This window comes from Schistocerca piceifrons, chromosome 2, assembly GCF_021461385.2.
Source record: "Schistocerca piceifrons isolate TAMUIC-IGC-003096 chromosome 2, iqSchPice1.1, whole genome shotgun sequence".
In the NCBI taxonomy this organism is placed as follows: domain Eukaryota; kingdom Metazoa; phylum Arthropoda; class Insecta; order Orthoptera; family Acrididae; genus Schistocerca; species Schistocerca piceifrons.
Window position 1 is genome coordinate 244,928,578 of NC_060139.1, and position 23,129 is coordinate 244,951,706.

Consider the following 23,129-nt stretch of genomic DNA (forward strand, 5'->3'; position numbering starts at 1 on the left):
AGCCACCAACACATTAGATTATCATGCCTTTGGTCTCTTAAAGCACATGAAGGGCCAACAGTTCCTGCTGGATGAGGATGTACAGCATGCAGTTGTGGAATACTTAATACAGCAGGCCATGGTCTTTTACCAAATGAATATCTTCAACCCCGTGCATTGATTGCCTCAATGCTCATGGTGATTTAGCTCTACTGGCATACTAATTCTGCACAGTATGGCCTTCAAACAGAAACTTTTTTATTGTGCCTTATAGATGTGCAAGAAAAGCATTTTATGTATTTTTTTCTGGGACCTTTTTCAACACCACAAGATTTCTGAGTTTTTATTTCAATGAGAGATACTTTAGTCTGTAGAACTTTTCAGTTGCAGGTGCCGCATTTTCACAATGTCTTCTATTCTTGCTTCTTCTGAAAGGCTGGTTTGTGCCCAAAACCTCCTTGTACTCCTCTCAGCAAATATTGCTTTCACATTGCAGAGTTTTATAAAAATATTACGTTAAAAGTGTAATAAAATTCTTTGTTGAGGAAGTCAAAATATCCACTCCATACAACATCAACTTATTGCATTTTTCTCTTCAATATATCAGTATTCATTGTTGAAAGTAACTTTTTTGCCCCAAACATTTTTTACTAAAAAGGAGGGTTTACTAAACAGAGTAAATGTGAACCGGGTAAACAGCTAAAAATGTGTTTTCTTATGAGAAACAAATTGAAAATAGTGTGTAGTATTTCAGCATTTATTAAATTACAAAATTCACTCTACAAATCATATCACAGTGTAATGTTTATGTCATAAAAACACCAGCGTAACACACAGTATATTTTATAATTCTTTTGTACATCTTCAAGGTTTGTTATAAAATATGAAGGGTTTTCTATAAAAACAACAAGATCAGGATTGCTATCTAAAATATTTACAGTATTTGATACCATTGTAAAAACTAAGTTTCCATACCTTGTTGGATGTATTATGTACTAAATCTGCAGAGAAATTTTATTGCACAGTGTTACAAAACTTGCCAGTAGAGTATATAAAATTTACATTTCATTAATGGTTGTTTCAGCTGGACGATTATAGTTGTCAATAACATCACTCTTCACATGTTTAAGTGGAACCCATCACTAAAACATAACAAGTTTAAATGCTCTTCTATGTGGCTGATCTCTTTAAAATATGTTGTAACTGTTTTTCATTCAATCCGTTAATGGTTCTAACAAGACTACACCAGCAACAAGAATGTAACCATAAAATACTTATTTGTCACACACAATTAACATAGTAACTTAGAAAATTGTTTGTGTGTATAAAATTGATTTTGCCAAACATGAAAAGAAAATTCATTTTAGCAGAGACCTTAATAACATTTTAACTAAAATATTTTCCAGTTGAAGTTCAAGGGAACATGGAATTTTGTAGTATTTTTTGGTAGTGGTCAGGGTGGAGGAAATAATGTTGGTAATCAACATCATTTCATTATGTTGTGAAAAAATCTAGAAATGACACAATGAATGAATATATGAGGTATAACATCTACTAAGGAAACACACACACACACACAAACACACACACACACACACACACTCTCTTTAGTTATATGAGCACATGACAATTACAGGAATAATTTACTGCAAATGGATGGAATTTGCTACTTTGCTATTACTATTTTTTTTAATTAACTGAAAAAGAGTCATTAACTTGAATAATCCCATATAAAAAATTAGAAATTGCAGGTCAGTTATCAGAACTAAATAAAGTTGTTTCTCTGCATTTTGTCATGTGTAAGAGCAAGACAGATTCAGAACTGAATTACGTTGAGACTGATGTGGTCTCATAAAAGGAATCATGCCATCAGTATATGAACCCTGCATTTGGGCATTTCAAGAGAATAAGCTGATGTTAAAGTGTAAAATGATTGCTATTCCCAGTGGTTTTATCTTAAATATGTTCTTAAGTCATATTATACATAGTTCTCCCACATGTATCACAAACATTCTGTTTCTGTTTGGTACATGTCATATTAATGTTTACTAGTAGTTCCACATGTGGGCTGGTGGGTTTATTAGTATATTACATCCACTGTAACATATTGCACAGAGGTTATCTAAATGTTGCTTAGTAATGACAAAGTCAAAACTGACCAGTGGCAAATAATCTGAAAATTGTGCATCCCATAACAGACAATGTTTTCTTTTGAAAAATATGTTGAGGCTGTGGATCCATATGCAAACAAATTTATAACTATCTATAGCAATTCAGTGGAACAACGGAAAATTTGAATGAATGTACCAAAAAAGGATTTGAACAGCTCTTGCCAGTTGTGATATCAGTATGAAATCTGAAAGCCATAAAATATGCAAAGATTCCTGAAATTTTCATAAAACAAATGGAGTTTGCAAAGTATTTATAGCAATGTAAGACTGAGCTCATAGAGTTTAACATTGCTTCATACAAGATCTAGTAGTCGAACATGAATATGAGTCACAAATATGGTAGGAAAATTCTGTCGTAGTATCAGCAGAAGGGAACCACGTAACTTTATTTTAAGAATCAGCAGCTGCAGGGACTAACAGCAAATACAAAATTACTAGCTGTGAACTGAATTACAGCAGAAGCAGGAAAGTATTGGGCATGTATGAAAAATTGTTTAATGAAAAGTAATGTTTGAAAAAAAAAAAAAAAAAAATGGTTCAAATGGCTCTGAGCACTATGGGACTTAACCGCTGTGGTCATCAGTCCCCTAGAACTTAGAACTACTTAAACCTAACTAACCTAAGGACATCACACACATCCATGCCCGAGGCAGGATTCGAACCTGCGACCGTAGTGGTCACGCGGTTCCAGACTGTAGCGCCTATAACTGCACGGCCACTCCAGCCGGCAGTAATGTTTGAAGCTGAACAAGAAAATAAGAAAAGAAAGAAAAGGGAGTGACAAAATTTATTTAGACAAAATGAAGTAGATAGACAAGTAACTAGAGCAACAGGCAAACAGAATTAAAATGAAGTGCAGAAAGGTATAAAAAAGACATAGAAAAAGATTAAAGGAATGAATAAGGGGGGAAAGAACAATATAGATACTGCAGGATATATTAATAGTTAGGTCCAATTGTTAGTGAAAGCCAAGATGTTCAAATAACTTACGGGGATGCAACTGGATGAAATAATCAACAAGCACTCTTAATTTATTTGAACATTACATATGCCAGGAGAAACTCAGGTCTCACAGTCAAGTATGCTTCGATAGTCAAATCAGATCTTGGGCAACAGAAGTAGGTACTATTATTAGTGAATTGTCTGAAGGGCTAGATTGTTAAACTCAAAGAAACTGTCATGTTATCTGCTTATATATGTAACCTGAGCTATCTTTATTATAACAACGTAAACTGATTAGGCCCAAAGTGAAAAATATGTTTGACTCTAACAGTGGAACAGTTTTCTTGGGTTGAAAAAACTTTGCAGGCTCTGTAGTGCAACACCACTGTCAAGCTGATACTAACTTACAATCATGATTGGATTTGGAAAACTTTCTTAAATAAGAAACAAAATCAGCTCTTAAAGTGCAGAAAAAATGCATGTAATGACTGATTAAGACAAATCTTGATCTGGATTATGTGCATTCAGTTGCCTGCATAAAACAACACTATCAATTTTTGATCCTGTTTCCTCTTACATTGAGTGAAAGATGAGAAGTTATGAAGCCCTGATATGAAATAACGTTCATTAAATAAAAAATAAAAAACTTCCTATGCCCCACCATTTGGTTAAAATTTCATTTTATAAAATGTTTCATTTGCTGCAAAAGCAATTTGTTAAATTGGAAAACAGAATGCAAGACAGGTAGGATCTCAAATGTTGCTTAATCATAATACTTCAAGATTTTGTCAGTTTACTTGGAAGTATTACAGTACACAAAACTTTAACACAACTGTGACATTCGGTGATGACAAAACGAAACTTCAGTACAAATAGTATCACATCAAGTGTTTACTAAGGGATTGCCAACTAAACTAAATGATACTGATGTTACTGGGATTGAAATGCTACACCATGACAATATTATCGGTTTACCTGAAAGTCTTTTCCACTGGGAATGTGAAGAACTAACAAAATTTTCTTCTGTGATAAAGTCAAGTATAACACATAATATGGAGCCTTCAAAGTGACTGGTTGACATTATGTACCCACAGATTAGACAAAGTGAAACAACTGTCCAAAATAATGCTGTTCAACATGAATGACAGTAGTTGATAAGTCAAAATGGCCATGGACCTGAGTGGCCTTGTGGCAGCTGTGGGATTGTCTTTGATCCCTCTGCAGTGCATCTCACTTGTAGCATACAAGAAGCAGTTGGGTAATATTGTATCTGGGAAATGCGTATTACACAGAGCTTCATGGATCCAAGTTGCTGAGGAGGTACATTTGTTAAGAAAGAGGATAGGAGTGCAGAAACCTCAAAGCAAAGGAACTTTGGAGCCAGCTGCGCTCTGATGGTGGAAATGATGTTGGCTGTGGAAGTATGTAGGTGGTGGTGTGACTGTGTGGCAGTAAACATGAGTCTTACTCTGGCATGAGGACCACCAAATGCTCAGGCAGGAGAAGGCAGCTCCTTTTGCCAAAACTATGTAGGCAGGAGCTAGACACCAGGCCATCAAACAAAAATCCACAGGATGCGACAGCTTTGTTGATCTTAAGTTAAATGAATCAACTGATATAGAAGTCTTGATTAAGAATGAAGTACCATGATTGTGCCCCCTATGCCTTGACTGTTAGTTTTTAAGAGAACATCAACAAGATGCTAATTCAGATGTCCTGTAATACAGCCATGTAATGCAACAGTTAGGTGATAGCAGTTCCTACATTTTTTAAAAAGGAAGCTATAATGTGGTGTGGAGTCGTTTATGACCTATAATAATGTACATTTGGTAGCAAATATATATCTGTGTTATATTTACTTACTTCTCTAAATGTCAAACAAATTTGCACATTTATAACTGTAGACAAAATTCTATCATTTACTTATGTACATAAATGTATTAACAGAATTTTCTGTACTGTCATGGTCATCAGTACTTGTCTTATAATTACACAGTACCTCAGTCTTTGTACATTAAAATCAATGCAAAGGGCTTAGGGAGAAAATGGTAAAGTATAGTACAAGGACAGCACAGAAAGTCATGCTAATTGATACTACATCACTAATAAGTAAAAATACCAAAATAAGAACATTACAAATGTCATACACATAAAAACATTTCACACCACTAAAGTGCAAAAGTACATCACATACAATATGTACAACTTTCACAGTCACATTTATCACAGAGTTCACATTGCAGCGAACTACAAACATTGTAACAAAATGGACTTACTACAAAATAATTAAAATATCTGTATATATACACTACAAAAATACTTTATTCCAGTCCACTGATATAATCTCATGTTAAAAGTTATGTTCTTTTGAGTATTCACAATGACAAGAAAGGACTGATGCACTTTTGAAAGCTATCTTCAAAATGAAGTCCTGCTTAACTTACGGTACACGAACTATTGTTACTCAGATGTGAGTGGAGAACAGAACCATGATCTTGGCACAAAGAAGTCCCATGTAGAATCCTGGAAAAACAAAATCCATTAAAACAATGTAAGTTTGGCTGCTATAGTTGTGTGGTTAGCACTAAGTGACCATTTCTCTAAACTGAAATACTGTGTAAGAGAATGATTCTGGGTGTGCATGATGCTGAGATCTCCTGCTAATGATGTTTGTCATCATGCATGTAATGATATTATGAGAAGGATAGTTACTATTCACCATATAGCAGAGATGGTGAGTCACAGATAGGCACAAAAAGAAGACTGTCAGAAAGCGAGCCTTCAGCCAACAAGCCCTTTGTTGTAAATAGACGACATATACAAATGCACTCGTGCAAATGCAACTCCCATGCACATGACTACAGTCTCAGGCTGTGGTCTTATAAGTGTGACTATGAGTACAAGTATGAGTATGAGTGAGAGTGAGAGTGAGTGAAAGTGAAAGTGAGAGTGACAGTGACAGGGAGAGTGTGTGCGTATTTCCAATAAAGGCCTTGTTGGCCAAAAGCTCACTTTCTGACAGTTTTTGTTGCGTCTAACTGTGACTCAGTGTCTCTGCTATATGGTGAGCAACAAGTATTCTTTTTGTAATATTGTTACATTCCATCGTACAACAGTGACAGCTGTCCCAACTCAAGTATAATATGAGAGAATCCAAACAAACATACTCACTCTTCTATAGTCTATAACTTGGAATAAAATTAAACACATTTAAGATTTGTATGCAGCAGTTTGGTGTATTATTGTCCCAGCTAATGCCAAGAACACATAATCAGTATGCATGGTACAAACAGAAGACAGTGCAACAAGAACAAGGATGGCTGAGATGAGGTTTCCCTTCAGTTGGTGCAAAACTATATTGAAGTTAAACTGCAAGTGTTTTTATATTAAAGAAATGCAAGAGCAATGACAAAAAATTTTTAAAACTTCTCATATTTGTGGTACTTTGAATACATGGTACTGTTCATTTTCGCACATTGTAAAGATCCTGGTAACCATATACAGTAAAAATTGATAGGCCTGTTCTATGGTGATGTAAAACTTCACAAAAACATTGAAAATATTTGGGAGTCAGTGATACACATTAAAGGGAGGTAAGTAAATTAAGTCTACAGGAGGCTCTGAAGGCCGCAAAATGGAAGTATTTATTTCAAGGTAACCAGATGCTATGAGTGAGTATAACATAAACAAAAGGCTTCAGTAGTGAGTTGTTTGAAAGCATATAGGCCTGTTTCAAGAATAAGGAGTTTCTCTGGTCATATGAAGTGCAATAAAACTAAAAAAGCTGCCTTAGTCTCAGTTGTTTGTAGCTTCTGTGAATCCATTTTTTCAAGCCAGAGGTGGATCTGTGAAGAACTGATGTGTGGTTAGCCATCATGTGGTTGGAATAGTCTATTCTTCCTTTAAAGTATTTTAACTCGACAGGTGTTTCTGATATATTTCAAACTTCCATAACTCCCTGATATAGAAGAGGTCTATGAAGATGACAGATTATTACCTACAACAAGATTACACTTTATCTCACTGCCACTGAGATGTTAGGGCATACTTATATGACCCTCTAATTGATTGATGGGTAGGGTGGAGAGGTATTATTGAATACCTATTGCCTTTTACAAACCTAAATCATCCTAAATTCTATCTGTGGGGAGCACTGGAATGTTAAGTTTTTCAACAAAGGTCATCTATGATAAATATGGCACAAAAAAACATGTAAGCTGTGGTGTAGCAATCCTACCAGATACATAGAAAGCTGAAATTCTGCACAGAAGTTTGATGGTATCAACACTGTTTAGTCCAGTGGTTCTCAACCTGTTATACCTGTTGCCACCTTTGCAACTGCTGAATATCTGATGCCCCTGTGTTTGTTTATTTTATTAACTTTTGTTTTATTCTTCCAAAAAACTTTATTTGACGTTAATGTATTCTCTTAGTAATACAATACTTATGTTTCAAAGAACCTGGTAGCCAAAGTAGAAACATCTGTCTTACTTAAATATCTAATGATATTTTTCTTGCTTGAGCAGTGATTTTCACATGTAACTTAAGAGAGAGAGAGAGAGAGAGAGAGAGAGAGAAATTCGGAACATCAGCGAAACAGTTGAAATTGCTTTCATTAACCAGTTCCTGAATGTGTGGTTTCAAACTAGTTAAAGCACATCTAAGGTCCTTACCCATGTTCAGGCAATTTTTTTTTTTCACAATGGCTAGAGGTGAGATTCCAGTCTCTAATAGATATGTATATGATAACTGAAGACTCTATGAGGACTTTTAAGGCTTCCTTTGCCACCTCTGGATGCAGGGAAATTGATCAAAAATTCTTACAACCTAGTTTATTGAAATTGTTCTTCAGCACTCTAATCACATTTCATTTCAGTTTAATTGGATCCTTGTGTATTGCATCAGGAAGGGCTTGCATGTCAGTTGTGAAGGGTAATCTTGCTAATTTGCACTGCCAGTCTTCTGAAGACAGACAAGGAAAATAAAGTATGAACTCTTCTCAAAGCCATTCCAAGGATTTACTGATGGTGACCCTCCACTCAAGGACATCGCACTCTTGCCTATCTGAAAGATCACTGAATCGAGGGAATGGCAAAAAGTTAGTAATGGGAGCATTCAGGTGACACTTCCATAGTTCTCTCTTTTCCAAGAATGCCATTACGGCATCACTGGAATCCATTATTGTGGTATTTCTACCTCGTAGATGCAAATGCAGATTATTCAGGATTTCAAAAAAGTCTGCAAGGTATACCACTGAAAATCTGAAGCTGTCATCAGTGATTGAATGATGCTCAGCTTTCCTTTGACTGAAAATAAATAGTTCTACATCTGATTTCAATTTGTGCACCCTGCTAAGCATATTGTCCTTTGAAAGTCATCAGACTTGTAGATGAAATATTAAAGACTGGTGTTCAGCATTAAGGTCATTACATAGAACAAAGAAAAAGATTCATAACACTTAATTTTATTACTTGCACTGATAGCCACTTTCAGTGCAATGATCAGTTTCAGGTGTTTTGGCTTTAGAAGAGAGCAACTGTCTGTAAATCCTACAGTGAGAGCCAATAAGATTAGTATTTTTTCCAGCAGGAAATACATTAGAAAAATTTGATGATGTTTTTAGAAAACAGCAGTTGTTTTATCTCTGCCTCATCCACAAAACAATCATATACTGTTAAGTGATGATGTTGAGCTGTATCAGTAGAATCTCTACACTATAAGACAAAAATGGAGACATTTTCAGTCTTAACTAGCTGTTCTTTTACATGCAGAGACATTTCTTTCATCATTCATTACACACTGTTGTTTGAAAGAGGTCTCCTGACAATTTTTCACTAACTACCTTCTCCAAAAACAGTTTTTGTTGTGTTAAAAATGAAAGGTTTGTTTAATTATATAGGTATAAAGAGTCTGCATCTGAACAAATATGTTTGCCTTGGATGCAAAGGCTGAATGGGAGGGAATGTTTGACATGGAAAGGATGGCAACTGTCAAAATGTAAGTACCGCTGTTTGTTGGTAGATTTAATGTTGACGGAAGTATTTGTTCGGTTGCAGACTCTTTACAGCAATATGCCACCATTCTCACCTCAGCCTTCACTCCACTTAATTATCCCACCAGCCTGATTAAAAAGATTTCCTGGGCTATCACATCCAATGCTGGTACTACTGATCCCTCCAAAAAACAACTTTGAAGCTCATCATTGGTGATTAAGTATTATCCTGGTCTATAAAGTGTTAATCAGCTACTTCGACAGGGCCATGACTTCCTAAAATCCATTCTGTCTGAAATTTTGCCCACCACACCCAGAATAGCTTTCCATACCCTCCCAATCCCCGCAACATTCTTGTCAGACCCTATGCTCATTCTGCACCCATCTTCCTACCCTATGCCTCCTACCCCTGTGACCAACCCCAGTGCAAAACTTGCCATCTGCACCCTCCTAACGCCACCTATAACAGCCCTGTAACTGGCAAAATGTATTTTATCAAAGGGACAGCCACCTGCGAAACAACACATCATATACCAGCTGTTATGTAAACACTGTTTGGTCTTCTACTTCGGCATGACTATAAACAAATTACCAATTGTGACGAATGGGCACTGGCAGAGGGTGTATACTGACAACTCACAATATCATTTTGCAGAACATGCTCTACGATGTGACATTCATGACCTCGGCACCTGTTTCACCACACGTGCCATCTGGATTCTTCCCCAAGGCACCGGTTTCTCATAACGCAGGTGGGATCTAGCACTACAACATGTCACTGGTTCTCACCACCCACCTGGCCTTAATTTACATTAATTTGCTCCATCTAAGCATTTCTTCACTGTACCTACTCTTTGCTTCACTCTGTTTTAGTTTTCTACATCTTTCATTGTCTTTCCCAGTCTGTTTCTCACTGCCGTCTGCCACCTCTGTTACTTACAATGCACTTAGCTTTTCATTCTTATTAACTGATGCATGATGTTGAAGCAGTAATCTCTGTCTGCGTATTGCCCTGTCTTCCACCTTCAAGCTTTCAGGTTTTCAAATCTCATCTGATGCAGTCCCCGACATCTGTCTTTCCTTCTCACCTCATTTGGTAAGTCTCTCCTGACCTGCAGTTCTGGGTGACTTTTCCAAAATCTACCCCTTTTTCTAGACCTCTCCAGTCCTTTTCTTCACCCCTCTTCATTCCCCTTCAACCATTCTGCCTGAAGGAGCCACTGGCTCAGAAAACTTGCCAATTACAACCTCGTTTATGTGTGTTCTGCGACTGCTTGGTGAGCAGACTTTTTATGTATCCAATTAAATAATTTTTACATATACAGAAATTCTTTTATGGAATAGAAACAGTGCTTCATTATAAATGACTTTAGTTTAATTTTAAATATTGGATATGTGGAAATATTTATTTCCTCCAATATTTTATTGTGTAATACTACACCAATGTTAATTGCACTCCTATGTTAGTCTGTTGTTCTGTGACATTTTTGACGTATATTTGATTTCCCTCTGGTACAATAGTCATGTAGAGTTTTGTTTGTAGTAGTCTGCCTGCTTTTAAGAAGTAATCTATCGAAGACGATAGTTTCACAAATGAATAAACTGAAACATTCGTAACACAAAGTTCAGTAAAATGAAATGAGATTTACAGGACCATCTTTCCAAGGCCACAAATTATGCTTAGAGCTCTTGCTTTAATTCTAAAAACTTTTACGTTGTGAGTTGAGTGTCCCCAGAAAATGATAAAATATCGAAGCAGTGAGTGGAACTGCACATAGTACGCCCACAGTACTGTTGTTTCTCTTGTTGTTGACTTTAATATTCTTAGACCACAGCACATGGATGAGATTTTCCTAGACAAATTATTTGTGTGTGTCCCACTTTAAATCTTGCTAAATCCACATACCCAAAAATTTTTTGACATTTTCTAGAGGATAATTTTTTAATCATGTTTGAACAGATGTTGGATTAGATGGAGGAAACAAATGAAAGTTGACACACATTTTTTCTCAGTACTTGTAATGAGTTTGTTTTTGGTATACCACTCAGGAAGTCTTTTCATACAACTTTCTACTGTTGACAGCAAGGTTTCTAGGGTGGATCCAATAAACAATATACTAGTGTCATTGAAAAATAGAGTAGTTTTTTGGGGACTCATATATTCAGGAAGTTTTCCACATGAATCAAGAAGAATAGAGGACCTAGGATTGCAGTACACCATATTTTATTGGTAATTCACAAGAAAGGAAGTTGTTGTATCCTGTTTCATTCTTAGTTATGAGTTCATACTGAAGTGATACCTTCTGCCTGTGGCATTTTTTAGGTTCAGACTTGTCTACCTATGTCCTACACTTCTTCCTCCCTGTCTTTCTAATTTTTTGAGCAGAATGTTATGGTACAGGACGTTCTAGCAAGGTGTTTATGCTCCTCATAAATGTCCTAAGAAGGAGAGTACAGAGATAGTGAACTCTAATCTTTAACTAAAATAAATTCATTAATTTACAATTTTAGTTTAAACCTGTAGCTGGTGCACCATACTCACAATAAACCGAGGGCAGTGGCGTCGAGCAAACCACTCCATCATGTAGAGACTGGTAAGGAGACCTGTTCCTGTTGTGACGAGCAACCACATTAATAGGTTGCCACCTGGCAGCCGATCATGTGTTACAAACACTAGGCCCACTGTAAATAATAACAATAATAATAATAAGTAAATAATACTGTTAAAATTAAAATTTTACAGCAGCCACAACCTGGATGAAATTTCTCCTTTTTTTTTTTTTTTTTTTTTAAATGTTTCACTCATCCAACACAAGCATCTTCAAAACTCTAGAACACAATGTGTTACACAACCATACAATAAGGTAACATCACAAATTTTACGTACAACACGCTAACTTACATGAAGTAGCGAAGGGCGATAGTGTCACACATAGAAGTCTAAAACACCACACCGGGTTATTAAAATAATTTTTAAAAGACCTAGTAAAATTACAAATTAAAATTATAACTGCCACTTTTATGGTCATTAACACACATACCTCATGTATGTAACATGTTATTAATGCCATGAAAAGTAACATATATTGGCACAGATTAAACGTACCATTGAGACATGGTGACTTGATTCCTCTTATGTCTAAAGGTTAGAACACAGTATATGGAGTAGAAGACATTTAAAACACACGTATTTGTTTACAAGGTACATATTTGTTACATATACATATTTGCATATACTCATGAATATGACAAGTTTCAATTGCATAGAACTTTTGTATTTACGGGCAACAGCCGTGCTGCAGTGGATACACCGGTTCCCGTGAGATCACCGAAGTTAAGCGCTGTCGGGCATGGCCGGCACTTGGATGGGTGACCATTCAGCCGCCACGCGCTGTTGCCATTTCTCGCGGTGCACTCAGCCTCGTGATGCCAAATGAGGAGCTACTCAACCGAATAGTAGCGGCTCCGGTCAAAGAAAACCATCATAATGACCGGGAGAGTGGTGTGCTGACCACATGCCCCTCCTATCCGCATCCTCAGATGACACGGCGGTCGGATGGTCCCGATGGGCCACTTGTGGCCTGAAGACAGAGTGAGTGCTTTGTATTTACACCAAATGGCAATCACGAAGGCCATCCACATTGGCTCTGCTGATATGAAAATAATTATGATTTGCCACATTTATGGAAATTAACACATTTCTAAGATTCACAGTTGGTTGTAAATAAGTTTTAAATTTTTATTTTTATTTACTTATTTAGGATAAAAAATTAAAACTGGCTTTTTTCTTCAGACACTAATTTATGTACATTTTATTTGTAGAAGCTCACTAAAATTATTAGGAAGCATATGCAGTTTAGTGTGTGTATTGCAGAATGAATAAATAAATAAGCAAACATAAAGCAGCATCTCTCATCTTTATGATATCAGCAGACCAAACATGAATAGCCTTTCTAATGGCCATCCGGGTTTAATATGCAAGTTCCATGCAGTTTGAAATTTCTTATCATGAGTACACACAAATACATATTTGCACCTAACTGGGAGCAAATTATGTAGCTTCATCTGTGTGCTTCGATATCTTAATTTCTTGAATTTCTGGATGTTAATTTAATATTTATGACACAGTTCTCATATTTGTGTCAGAAAGTAAAATGATTTTGTGACGTATTAGAAGTTCCTGATCAGGAGAGCATTATTTAGTCTCACTTGGGTGCTTTGACAGTTTAGTTTTTCCATCTTTGTGCATTAATCCAATTTATTAGACACATTTCTGGCGTCTTCATCAGTGTCTACAGTAGTAGAGTCCCATAGCACAATTTGATATCCTTTGTTTGTCTGTGTAGAGTAGTGTAGTTTTCCATGGTCATTTGTATGCCTAGGGGCTGTGATTGCTCTGTGTAGATGCAAGCCAAGTTGGTGATACTTTACTCTCAGCTCCAGGCTGTGATGACTTTGGTTACACAGCATGAGGCTGTAGTGGATGGGCATCCCTGTTGTGGGCCAGTTGTGGGGGTCCAGTGGACATCCACATGACCCTTGAGTCCGCTGATCAGTCTGCACTTGTGGCCAGCCCGGTTATTGCTTGTACTGAGGCTGACCGCACAAGGCTGGAAAACAGGCTCCAGGTGCTGTCTTTGGCTGACACTGTGCTTCTGCCAGATGCAATTGCTTGTCCTGTTTCAGAGGAAACATTTCAGCTTGAAAGATTCGTGCAAACACAGAGGATGGGATTATTGGTAGTTGGGAGCTCCAGTGGAGCCCCTTGGCGACATGGCTGCCCAGTGGAGCCACTTGGCCACAAGGCTGCCAAGGAGATGAAGAAAGCCAATGTGGAGTCTTTGTGCATATCAAGTGGAGTCATTTCAGATGCAGAATGGGTCCTTCCAGATGCCACTAAGATCACAGGATGCAGCTAACTGCATGTGGTACCAATGACATATGTCACTTTGGTTTGGAAGAGATTCTCTCTGGTTTTGAGCAGCTATCAGAAGTCATAAAGGCTGCCAGTCTTGCTTGTAAAATGAAAACAGGGCTTACTGTTTGCAGCATAGTTGACTGGACTGATATTGGACCTCTGACACAGAGGAGGGTCTAAATCAGAGGCTCAGATGGTTCTGTGACCGTGTAGGCTGCCAATTCCTCTAAATGTGTCAGGAGTCCATTACATACAGGAGGTGGTTACATGGGTAGCTGGGGCTTTGTGGCATGGACTGGGCAGTTGTTTTGGTTAGAGAGCATTGGGGAAATACAAAAAGGGTTTCCCTCTGAGAGGGTGCAAGTCAAACACAGGAAGAACATAGATACAGAAACCATTGGTATAATAGTTGTAAATTGCCATAGCTGTGTTGGGGAACTACCAGAGCTACAAGCGCTAGAAGAAAGTGCTGATGCTCAAATCATTATGGGCACTGAAAGCTGGCTAAAGCCTGAGATAAGTTTTGCTGAAATTTTTGTGAAGAACCTAACAGTGTTCAGAAAGGACACAGTTGGTGGTGGCATGTTTGTTGTTGGAAGTAGTTTATCTCTTTCATAATTGAAATAGGTAGTTCCATGAGTTAGTATGGGTAGAGGTCATTCTTGACAACCGTGATAAAATAATAATTGGATCCTTTTACCAACCTCCCAAGTCAGATGATACAACTGCTGGAAGTTTAAAAGAAAACTTAAGCCTACTGGTGGTGATTACAATTTACCTTCTACATGTTGGTGAAAATACATGTTTAAATCTGGAGATATGCATAAATAATCATCCAAAAGTATGCTAAATGTCTTCTCTGAAAATTATTTTGAGCAGTTAGTTCTTGAGCCCACTCTAATAGTAACATGTTGTGAGAACACACTTGACCTCGGAGCAACAAATAATCCTGAGCTAATAACAAGCATTAAAATGGATAAAGGGGTAAGTGAGCACAGGGTGGCTGTAGTGAGACTGAATACTATAACTACGAAATTCTCCCAAAATAAGCGAAAAATATACCTACTCAAAAAGCAGATAAAAATTCTCTTGATACCTTCCTGAGAGACAATCACCACTTCTTCCACATTAACAATGCAAGTGTAGACCAGATGTGACATGAATTCAAAGAAATATTACTGACAGCAAGTGAGAGATTTACACCAAATAAATTAATATACAACACAGCTGAACCCCCTTAGCACACAAAACATGTTAGAACACTGTTGCAAAAACAACGAAAAAGCATGTGAAATTAAAATGAACACAAAAGCTCCAAGGCTGGCAACCTTTTACAGAAGCTCGAAATTTTGCACAGTCTCAAATGCAAGATGCTTATAATAGTTCCCATAAGAAAACTTTGCCTCAAAACCTGGCAGAAAATCCAAAGAGATTCTGGTCACATATAATGTATGCTAGCAGCAAGACACAATATCTTCTCTGTACAATATCAATGGAAATACTATCAAAGGGGGTGAGGCTAAAACAGAGTTACTAAACACAGCCTTCCAAAATTCCTTCACCAAAGAAGATGAAGTAAATATACCAGAATTTGAATCAAGAACAGCTGCCAACTTGAGTAAATTAGATGTACTTATCCTCAGTGTAGTGAAGCAACATAAATCACTTAATAAAATCAAGTCTTCCAGTCCAGGCTTTATACCAATTAGGTTCCTTTCAGAGTATGCTGATGCAATAGCCCCATACTTAACCAATAAAATCAAGTCTTCCAGTCCAGGCTTTATACCAATTAGGTTCCTTTCAGAGTATGCTGATGCAATAGCCCCATACTTAACCAACACATACAACTGGTCGCTCTATGAAAGATTAATACCCAAAGACCAAAAAGTTGCACAGGTCATACCAATATTCAAGAAAGGCAACAGGAGTATTCCACTAAATTACTGGCCCACATCATTAACATCAATATGCAGCAGGATTTTTGGAACATATTTCCTTCAAACAATATGAATCACCTAGAAGAGAATGGTCTATTGTCACAGAGTCAACACAGATAAAGAAAACATCTTTGTTGTGAAACACAATCAGCACTTTACTCACATGAAGTGTTGAGTGCTACTGACAAGGGATTGCCAACTGATTCTGTATTTCTGTGTTTCTGGATTTCCAAAAGGCTTTTGACAATGCAGCTCACAAGTGGCTTGTAATCAAACTGCGTGTTTATGGAATACCATCTCAGTTATGTGACTGCATTCACAATTTCTTTTCCAAGGTCACAGTACTTAGTAATTGATGGAAAGTCATTGAGTGAAACAGAAGTGATTTCTGGCATTCCCGAAGGTAGTGTTAGAGGCCCCCTGCTGTTCCTTATCTATATAAGTAATTTAAGAGACAATCTGAGCAGCCGTCTTAGCTTGTTTGCAGATGATGCTGTCATTTATCATCTAGTAAAGCCATCAGAGGATCTAAACCAATTGCAAAATGATTTAGAAAAGAGATCTGTATGGTGTGAAAATTGTCAATTGATCCTAAATAACAAAAAGCGTGACATCATAAACATGAGTTTTAAAACGAATCTGTTAAACTTAGGTTACATGATGAATCGATCAAATGTAAAGGCAGTAAATTCAACTAAACACGTAGAAATTACAGTTAAGAACAACTTAAATTGGAAAGAACACACAGAAAATATTGTGGGGAAGGTGAACCAAAGACTGCAATTTATTGGCAGAGTACCTAGAAGATGCCACAGTTCTACTGAAGAGATTGCCTACACTTCCATTGTCCATCCGTCCGTCCTTTGGAGTACTGCTGGGTATTGTGTGGTACTTACCAGATAGGATTAATGGAGTACATCAAGAAAGTTCTAAGAAGAGCAGCACATTTTGTGTTATTGAGAAATAGGGGAGAGAGAGAGACACAGACATGATACAGGATTTGGGGTGGACATTATTAAAACAAAAGCGTTTCTCGTTCCACCAAGATGATCTCACAAAATTTCAATCACCAACTTTCTCCTCCAAATGGGAAGATATTCTATTGTCACTGACATAGGGAGAAATGATCACCATAATAAAATATGGGAAATCTGAGCTTGCACAGAAAGAGATAGCTGTTCATTTTTTCTGCACGCTGTTCGAGAATGGAACAATAAAGAATTATCGTGAAGGTGGTTCCATGAACCCTATGTCAGACACCTGAGTGTGATTTGCAGAGTATCCATGCAGATGTAAATGTGCTGTAGAAGTATGTATGTTGTAAATACCATTCTCTCCATATACTGCACTCTAACAGCTGCAGATTTAGGAGGAATCTTATCACTGTGTCTGAAGGGTACATTTAATCTACACTACTATAGGTTAATTTTAATGGCATTAATGTTACATATATACATGATATGTATTAATGCCTGTAGAAATTTAAATTATAATTTTAATTTGTAATTTTGCTACATCTTTTCAAAATTATTTTAACAAGCAGGTATGGTATTTTAGACTTATGTGTGAAAATCAAAAAAAGTGGTGGATGTTTGTCATAGTTAAGTTGTATTAATGTATTTCCTATTATGGTGTTTCACACTTGGCTCCATGAGGTGGTTTCAGCTGACACATATATTGATGGGGTTTGGCATGCTCAACAAGAAATGATATGTCTTGCCATTTGATCTTAGACTGTACATGACCAGAGAGTTTATGTTAACTATACACAACTACACAACCAATTTACTCCATTTTATGTAGGATGGTGGCACCATGCAGCCCAAAATTTTTAATGTGTGACCCTTTGCTACTTAACATAAGTTAACACATTGTAAGCTGTAATGCAATATATACCCACAGTAATGAAGATGCTCACATTGACCATGTGAAAGATGTTAAACTAAAGAAAAAGTGACATTCAACTTGTATCTGCTCTACAGTTTTAATTTCTGATGGTTTCTGTTCCACTGCAAGCAAATGCCCGTGTAAAATAATAATAATAATAATAATAATAATAATAATAATGTGTTGCACTGGTTGTCTTTTGCTGTGTTTACAAATAGGTGTACAATAGTTCAAGATAAAATGCAATGTGGAAATTTATAACCTATTAACTTTACTGTGTCTTTGCTTATAAACACTGTTCAGCATATGTGAACCATAGTAATCAGACATGAAGTGAAGCTTTGTTAACTAGAGAAAAGTCATGTACAAGTGATCAGAAGAATAGTTTAATATTTGCAGCCTTTTGCCTCAATTGCTATTTAAATTATGCTTTATCATTAGATAAGAAAAATTCCATCGCTTTCAACTGAAAGTCTTATTTGTGCATACCAGTAAGTATATGTGCAAATAAAACTGAGTTGCAAAAGACTGAATCATTCTTATCTATATGATAAGGCATAAGATCAGAAATGCTCATATATTGTAGATAGAGAAAACTATGGAAAAATATTGAATCCAGTAAAATCTGCAAGTTTTTAACTTTTGGCACTCTTATCTGCATGCTGCATAAATCACATCTGAAACAGATTACTTTAAATTTGAGCCAACTGATGATTTGCCTCAGCTCTTGAAAAATTAGTTTTCTGTATATTTTAGTGAATGATACTACAAATTTTAACAGTCATTTAACAAATTTTTTTTGTTACAATATGTGATAGCTACTAATTTACTTTGGGGATCAGTTGTAACATATTATTTTGAAGAATAGGATAAGACTGCAGATACACGCCAAAATTATCAAGAGAAACTATCTCTGACAAACGTGCAGCATGCAAAGGAAGTTCTGTAATGAAATAGTAAGAGTTCTGGTCTCAGTGTTATCACTTCACAATACAATAGAGAGGCCTTGCTTTAATGATAGTGGAGCAAAATTAGTGACAAGGAAAGGTAATCTTTTATAAAACAGAGAAACACATAATAAAAATGCTAACTTCCATATCATAAGGTACTTTTTCTGTACACAGAAAGTTACACTAATTAAATTTGACTTTCAACCACTGGAGTGCTAAACTTAAGGATGAAAGTAAATTTTGCGTAAGGAGTCACTGTCAAGTAACACAGCTCTAAGGAAGTTTGATCATTTGCAGAAAGAACTGTTACAGTGAAGTATAGAAGGTAACTCAAAGAAATACACAGTGAGATGAACAGAAATGACACTTTTACATTGAAGTCATCATGATGTGTGATGGTCCCCTGGACATTACAGAAGGTGAGACACAGTTCTTGATGGAGCATGTAATTACCATGGGCAGCACTATACATTCTGTAATGTGCTCCCATGCTGGCCACAAGGTTGGTAGCGTATTCAATTTCTCCACCAGTATGGCTGACAACTGCTGGATGGTGACATGCTGCAATGCATCTCCCCAATGCATCCCCATGTGTTTAATGGGATTTAAGTCAGGAAACAGACTGGCTAGTCCCTTTGTCAAATATCCTCTCGTTCCAAGAGCTCCTCCTCTTGTGCTGTTTGATGCAGTCACCTGTTTTCATATGTAAATATGGTGCCAGGGTTGAATATAGCCCTGAAAACTTTCACACATGGAAGAAATAGGGTCACAACAACACTGACCAGGGAGTATACCATATTTGATGATTTGGAGGACAGTATGTCCATACAGATGTATGTGCCTCCCCACACAGTAACAAGTGGACCACCAAAACGACCACATTCAACACTCTCCCTTGGCATATTACATGTTCCCAACTCTGGCCATGTGGGGGAACATCCAGCATTGTTGAACATGACTGTTTTGGTGATCCAGGTGTTATACTGTGGGGAAGCATAATGTTGCATGGGCTTACTGATCTGCTAACCTTTGAACATGGTACACTCACCAGTTATTGTGACACTGTCTCCTTCCCAATGTGCATTTTTTTTCCGAAATGCATTTGGTCCAGACTTCATTTTTATGGATACAATGTGCGACTGCATCAAATAGCACAGGTGGAGCAGCTCTTGGAACAAAAGGATATTCAGTGATGAACTGACCCGCCCATTCCCATGACTTAAATCCCATCAAACACGTATAGGATGCATTGGGGAGACGTATTGCAGCACGTCCATATGCACCAACAACAATCCACCTGTTGTCAACTGTGCTGGTGGAGGAATGGAATGCCCTACCATAAGCACTCCTTACCAACCTTGTGGCCAGTGTGGGGTCACACTGCAGAGCATGCATTACTGCCCGTGGCAATCACACACCCTATAACAAACCATGTCCTGCATTTTGTAATCTCCAAGAGACTTGCATTTTGTAATGTCCAAGAGACTGTCAGACTGTGGTAACTTCAGTGTAAATAATGTCTTTGAATAAAAGTGTCATTTTTGTTCGTCTTATTGCATATTTCTTTCTGTTAGTTGCTTTAGTATACTGTAGCAGTTCTTTCTATATGTGGAGCAAGTTTTACTGAGTTCTGTTACATGGGAGTGACACATCATGTGAAAGTTGCTTTTATCCTTAAGCTTTGCTAACCAGTATATAAGTAAGGATGCATTTTTTGTTTAAACTTTTCACAAAGTAAACTGTCAATCAGACCTTGCTGATAATGTATAATCACAGAGAGGTTAGTCACCTGAAAATACTCCAAATGCCATGAAAAGCATTGGGTAACAGAAACCAACAATGAATGTAAGCATGTACTCGTGGACAATTGCAGACAGGAAGAAGACTGCAAGTATAGGGAGAGTACGTCGTTTGGCACCTAGCAGCTCACTCAGATCTTTGTACACATACGTATACAGCCAGTCATGGACAACAACATTCCAATTCCGATAGTAGGCTGCATAGGAATTAGCATTCCACCAGTCCTGAAAAGAAATACAAGATTTTTTTTTTTACTCAATGTAGCACAATTATTTGCTTATTTCTTTTAAAGCACACGTAAGGTCATAATATAATTGGCATTCTAATTCTTGTTCCTTTTCTGCCCTTTCAGTTACTTATCACTGTCATTAAAACCCACATGTATCTCTTGTCACTTCGTTTTGAATATCTGGGGATGTTCAGATTTCTGTGTGATGTCTACTGATGTCCTGTATTAGATTTTCACACCTGAGTTGTGAAACTCTATTCTGGGTAGTTTGATATGGAAATGGATATGGAAATTTGTTTGTACTTTTAGTATTTAGTTACTTAATTGCAGAATTCATCCTAAGTTAACATTAAATTATTAACCACAAATACTATAAGGGAATGAATGTGTCATCTTGCAAGTTAAGAATACCCACAGCTGTGAAAAGGCTACTGCAAGATGTTCAGTTATGCAATTTACATAATATTGTTTATTGTAAGCTTACATAGAATAAATACTTTTTGACTTAGTTATGAAGTATGCAGATCAAAATGCGAGAAAGGTTTGTAAGTGCAAAATACGGTGAGCTGTGTTTTTTATTAATTTATTCACATGTTGTTGCTACCTTGGTTTATTATTCATCTGGATGCTAAGGAACTTTACACATAAAGTCTCGGGAAGTGTATGCTAATTGATCTCTAGTTATACTTTTAAGTCATTTTGACTTATTTGGAATGTCTTGAGTTTTTGTAGGATTTAAGATAAAGCTATTGCCTCTGAACCAGTTGTAAACCTATTCCATTACTGTTCTAGCTGCATCTAGTGAAGACATGTTTGGGGCCTTTTGTCAATATACTTGCATCATCAAGTGCCATTACAATTTTTGAAGAGTCTTTCAGCACCCCAGATGAATTGTTTATGTGGCCAAGAACAGTGTCAGCCCAAGCAATGAGCCTTGAAGGTTCTCATTTTTTTGTTAACCTTTTAATTTGATCTGATTGCTGCCATATCATTTTTTAATGTGACCATCTGTTTTCCATCATTAGGCTAAGTCACCCCCATCCATCCCAGGATGAAGCCTATAAAGCTATGCCATTTCTGTTTCCCTAGTAGTTTTTTTTATTATCTCCACAATCAGAGGCTCTTTGAAGGACCACAGAAAATGCCAACATGTAATTTTTCTTGTTTAGTTCTGCCACAACTGAGTTTTTGAGATTAGATGTTACTTTTTCAATGGAAAAGCCTTTACAGATGTATATAAGAACTGCAAGATCCTTAGTAAGACCTCTGCAAAATGGGTGAAAACTGTTATCCCCAGTATTCATACTGTTTACTGATACTCAATAAACATTTTATTTACATCAAAAGCACTGCCCCAGAAGATAATTCCATAAGACAACCTGGAGTGAAAAAAAGGGATGTTCACTAAGTAATGCAGCACCTTTTTTTCTCAGCCAGTTTCGGTTGAAAACATGTGGAATTTGTTGTAGGATTTGTGAAACATTCCCACTTCAGCCTCTATAGTATCATTAAGTTCAGATAGATGATGGCACTGTTAACCTTCAAAATGCCATCTGTAAAGGAGGTGCACTTCAAGCAGGGAGCTGTTATCAAGTTTCTTGTGGCAGAAAACCAGAACAACACAGATATTCATAGGCAAGTGTGGAATGTCATGGCAGTGAATAGACATAGCAGTGAAGAGAAGCACAGTGAGTTGTTGAGCCAGAGGTCTGTCATAACAACCAGGTTGGGCAAACCTGTCCAATCTTACACACGCCAGCCAGCCACTGGCTGAAATGTTGGAACATACGGACACTCACTATCAAAGTGAGTCATGGTCAAATGCCTTGCTGCTCAACTGGACATAACAGTTCGTAGTGCTGACATACTTGTCCACTGTTGGCGTATTCAAAGGTGTGTGCCTGTTGGGTTCCTCACAGCCTAACAGAAGACCATGAAGAGCAATGAAGGACCATGAGCACAATATTGTCAGTGATGCCTGTTCTGTACTGAAATCATTTCAGTTATATTGACCACATAGTTGATGTGAAGACTGTTGGTGCTGACTAATGGATGAATGTCTAACACAGTTTTTAGCCTAATTGCCATAAGTGATTCCTATCATTTAGTCTGAAGTACAAAAGCATTTGTAACTAGGTTTCATACTTCCAAAAGCAATATTTGTTGTATGGTTTTTGTCATTCATTGCAGTATCGCCACTACCAAGGGTGTACTGCATTATAGGTTTGTTTATTTAATGTGACATTGTTACACAGATGTTTAATATCTTATGATGGAGATTTGGAATCCTTAAAGACATTGAGTTTTGAATCTGATATGTTGAG

At 37.0% G+C, this 23,129-nt stretch overlaps 1 protein-coding gene across 2 annotated transcripts in view; it reads right to left on the bottom strand.

The window, feature by feature from the left end:
* Positions 1 to 2,824: 2,824 nt before the first annotated feature.
* The window catches only part of LOC124776362 (sterol O-acyltransferase 2-like), a 171,273-nt gene continuing 150,968 nt past the window's right edge, over positions 2,825 to 23,129 (bottom strand). The window contains exons 9-11 of one of the 2 annotated variants that reach the window (XM_047251313.1): positions 20,566 to 20,800; positions 11,627 to 11,766; positions 2,825 to 5,615 (exon numbers count right to left, since the gene is read on the bottom strand). In XM_047251313.1, the coding sequence (XP_047107269.1) occupies positions 5,553 to 5,615; positions 11,627 to 11,766; positions 20,566 to 20,800 (438 nt within the window). In that variant the 3' untranslated portion in view covers positions 2,825 to 5,552. Of the gene's footprint in view, positions 5,616 to 11,626; positions 11,767 to 20,565; positions 20,801 to 23,129 lie in introns of those variants that run through there. The other variant, XM_047251314.1, reaches the window with a different exon arrangement.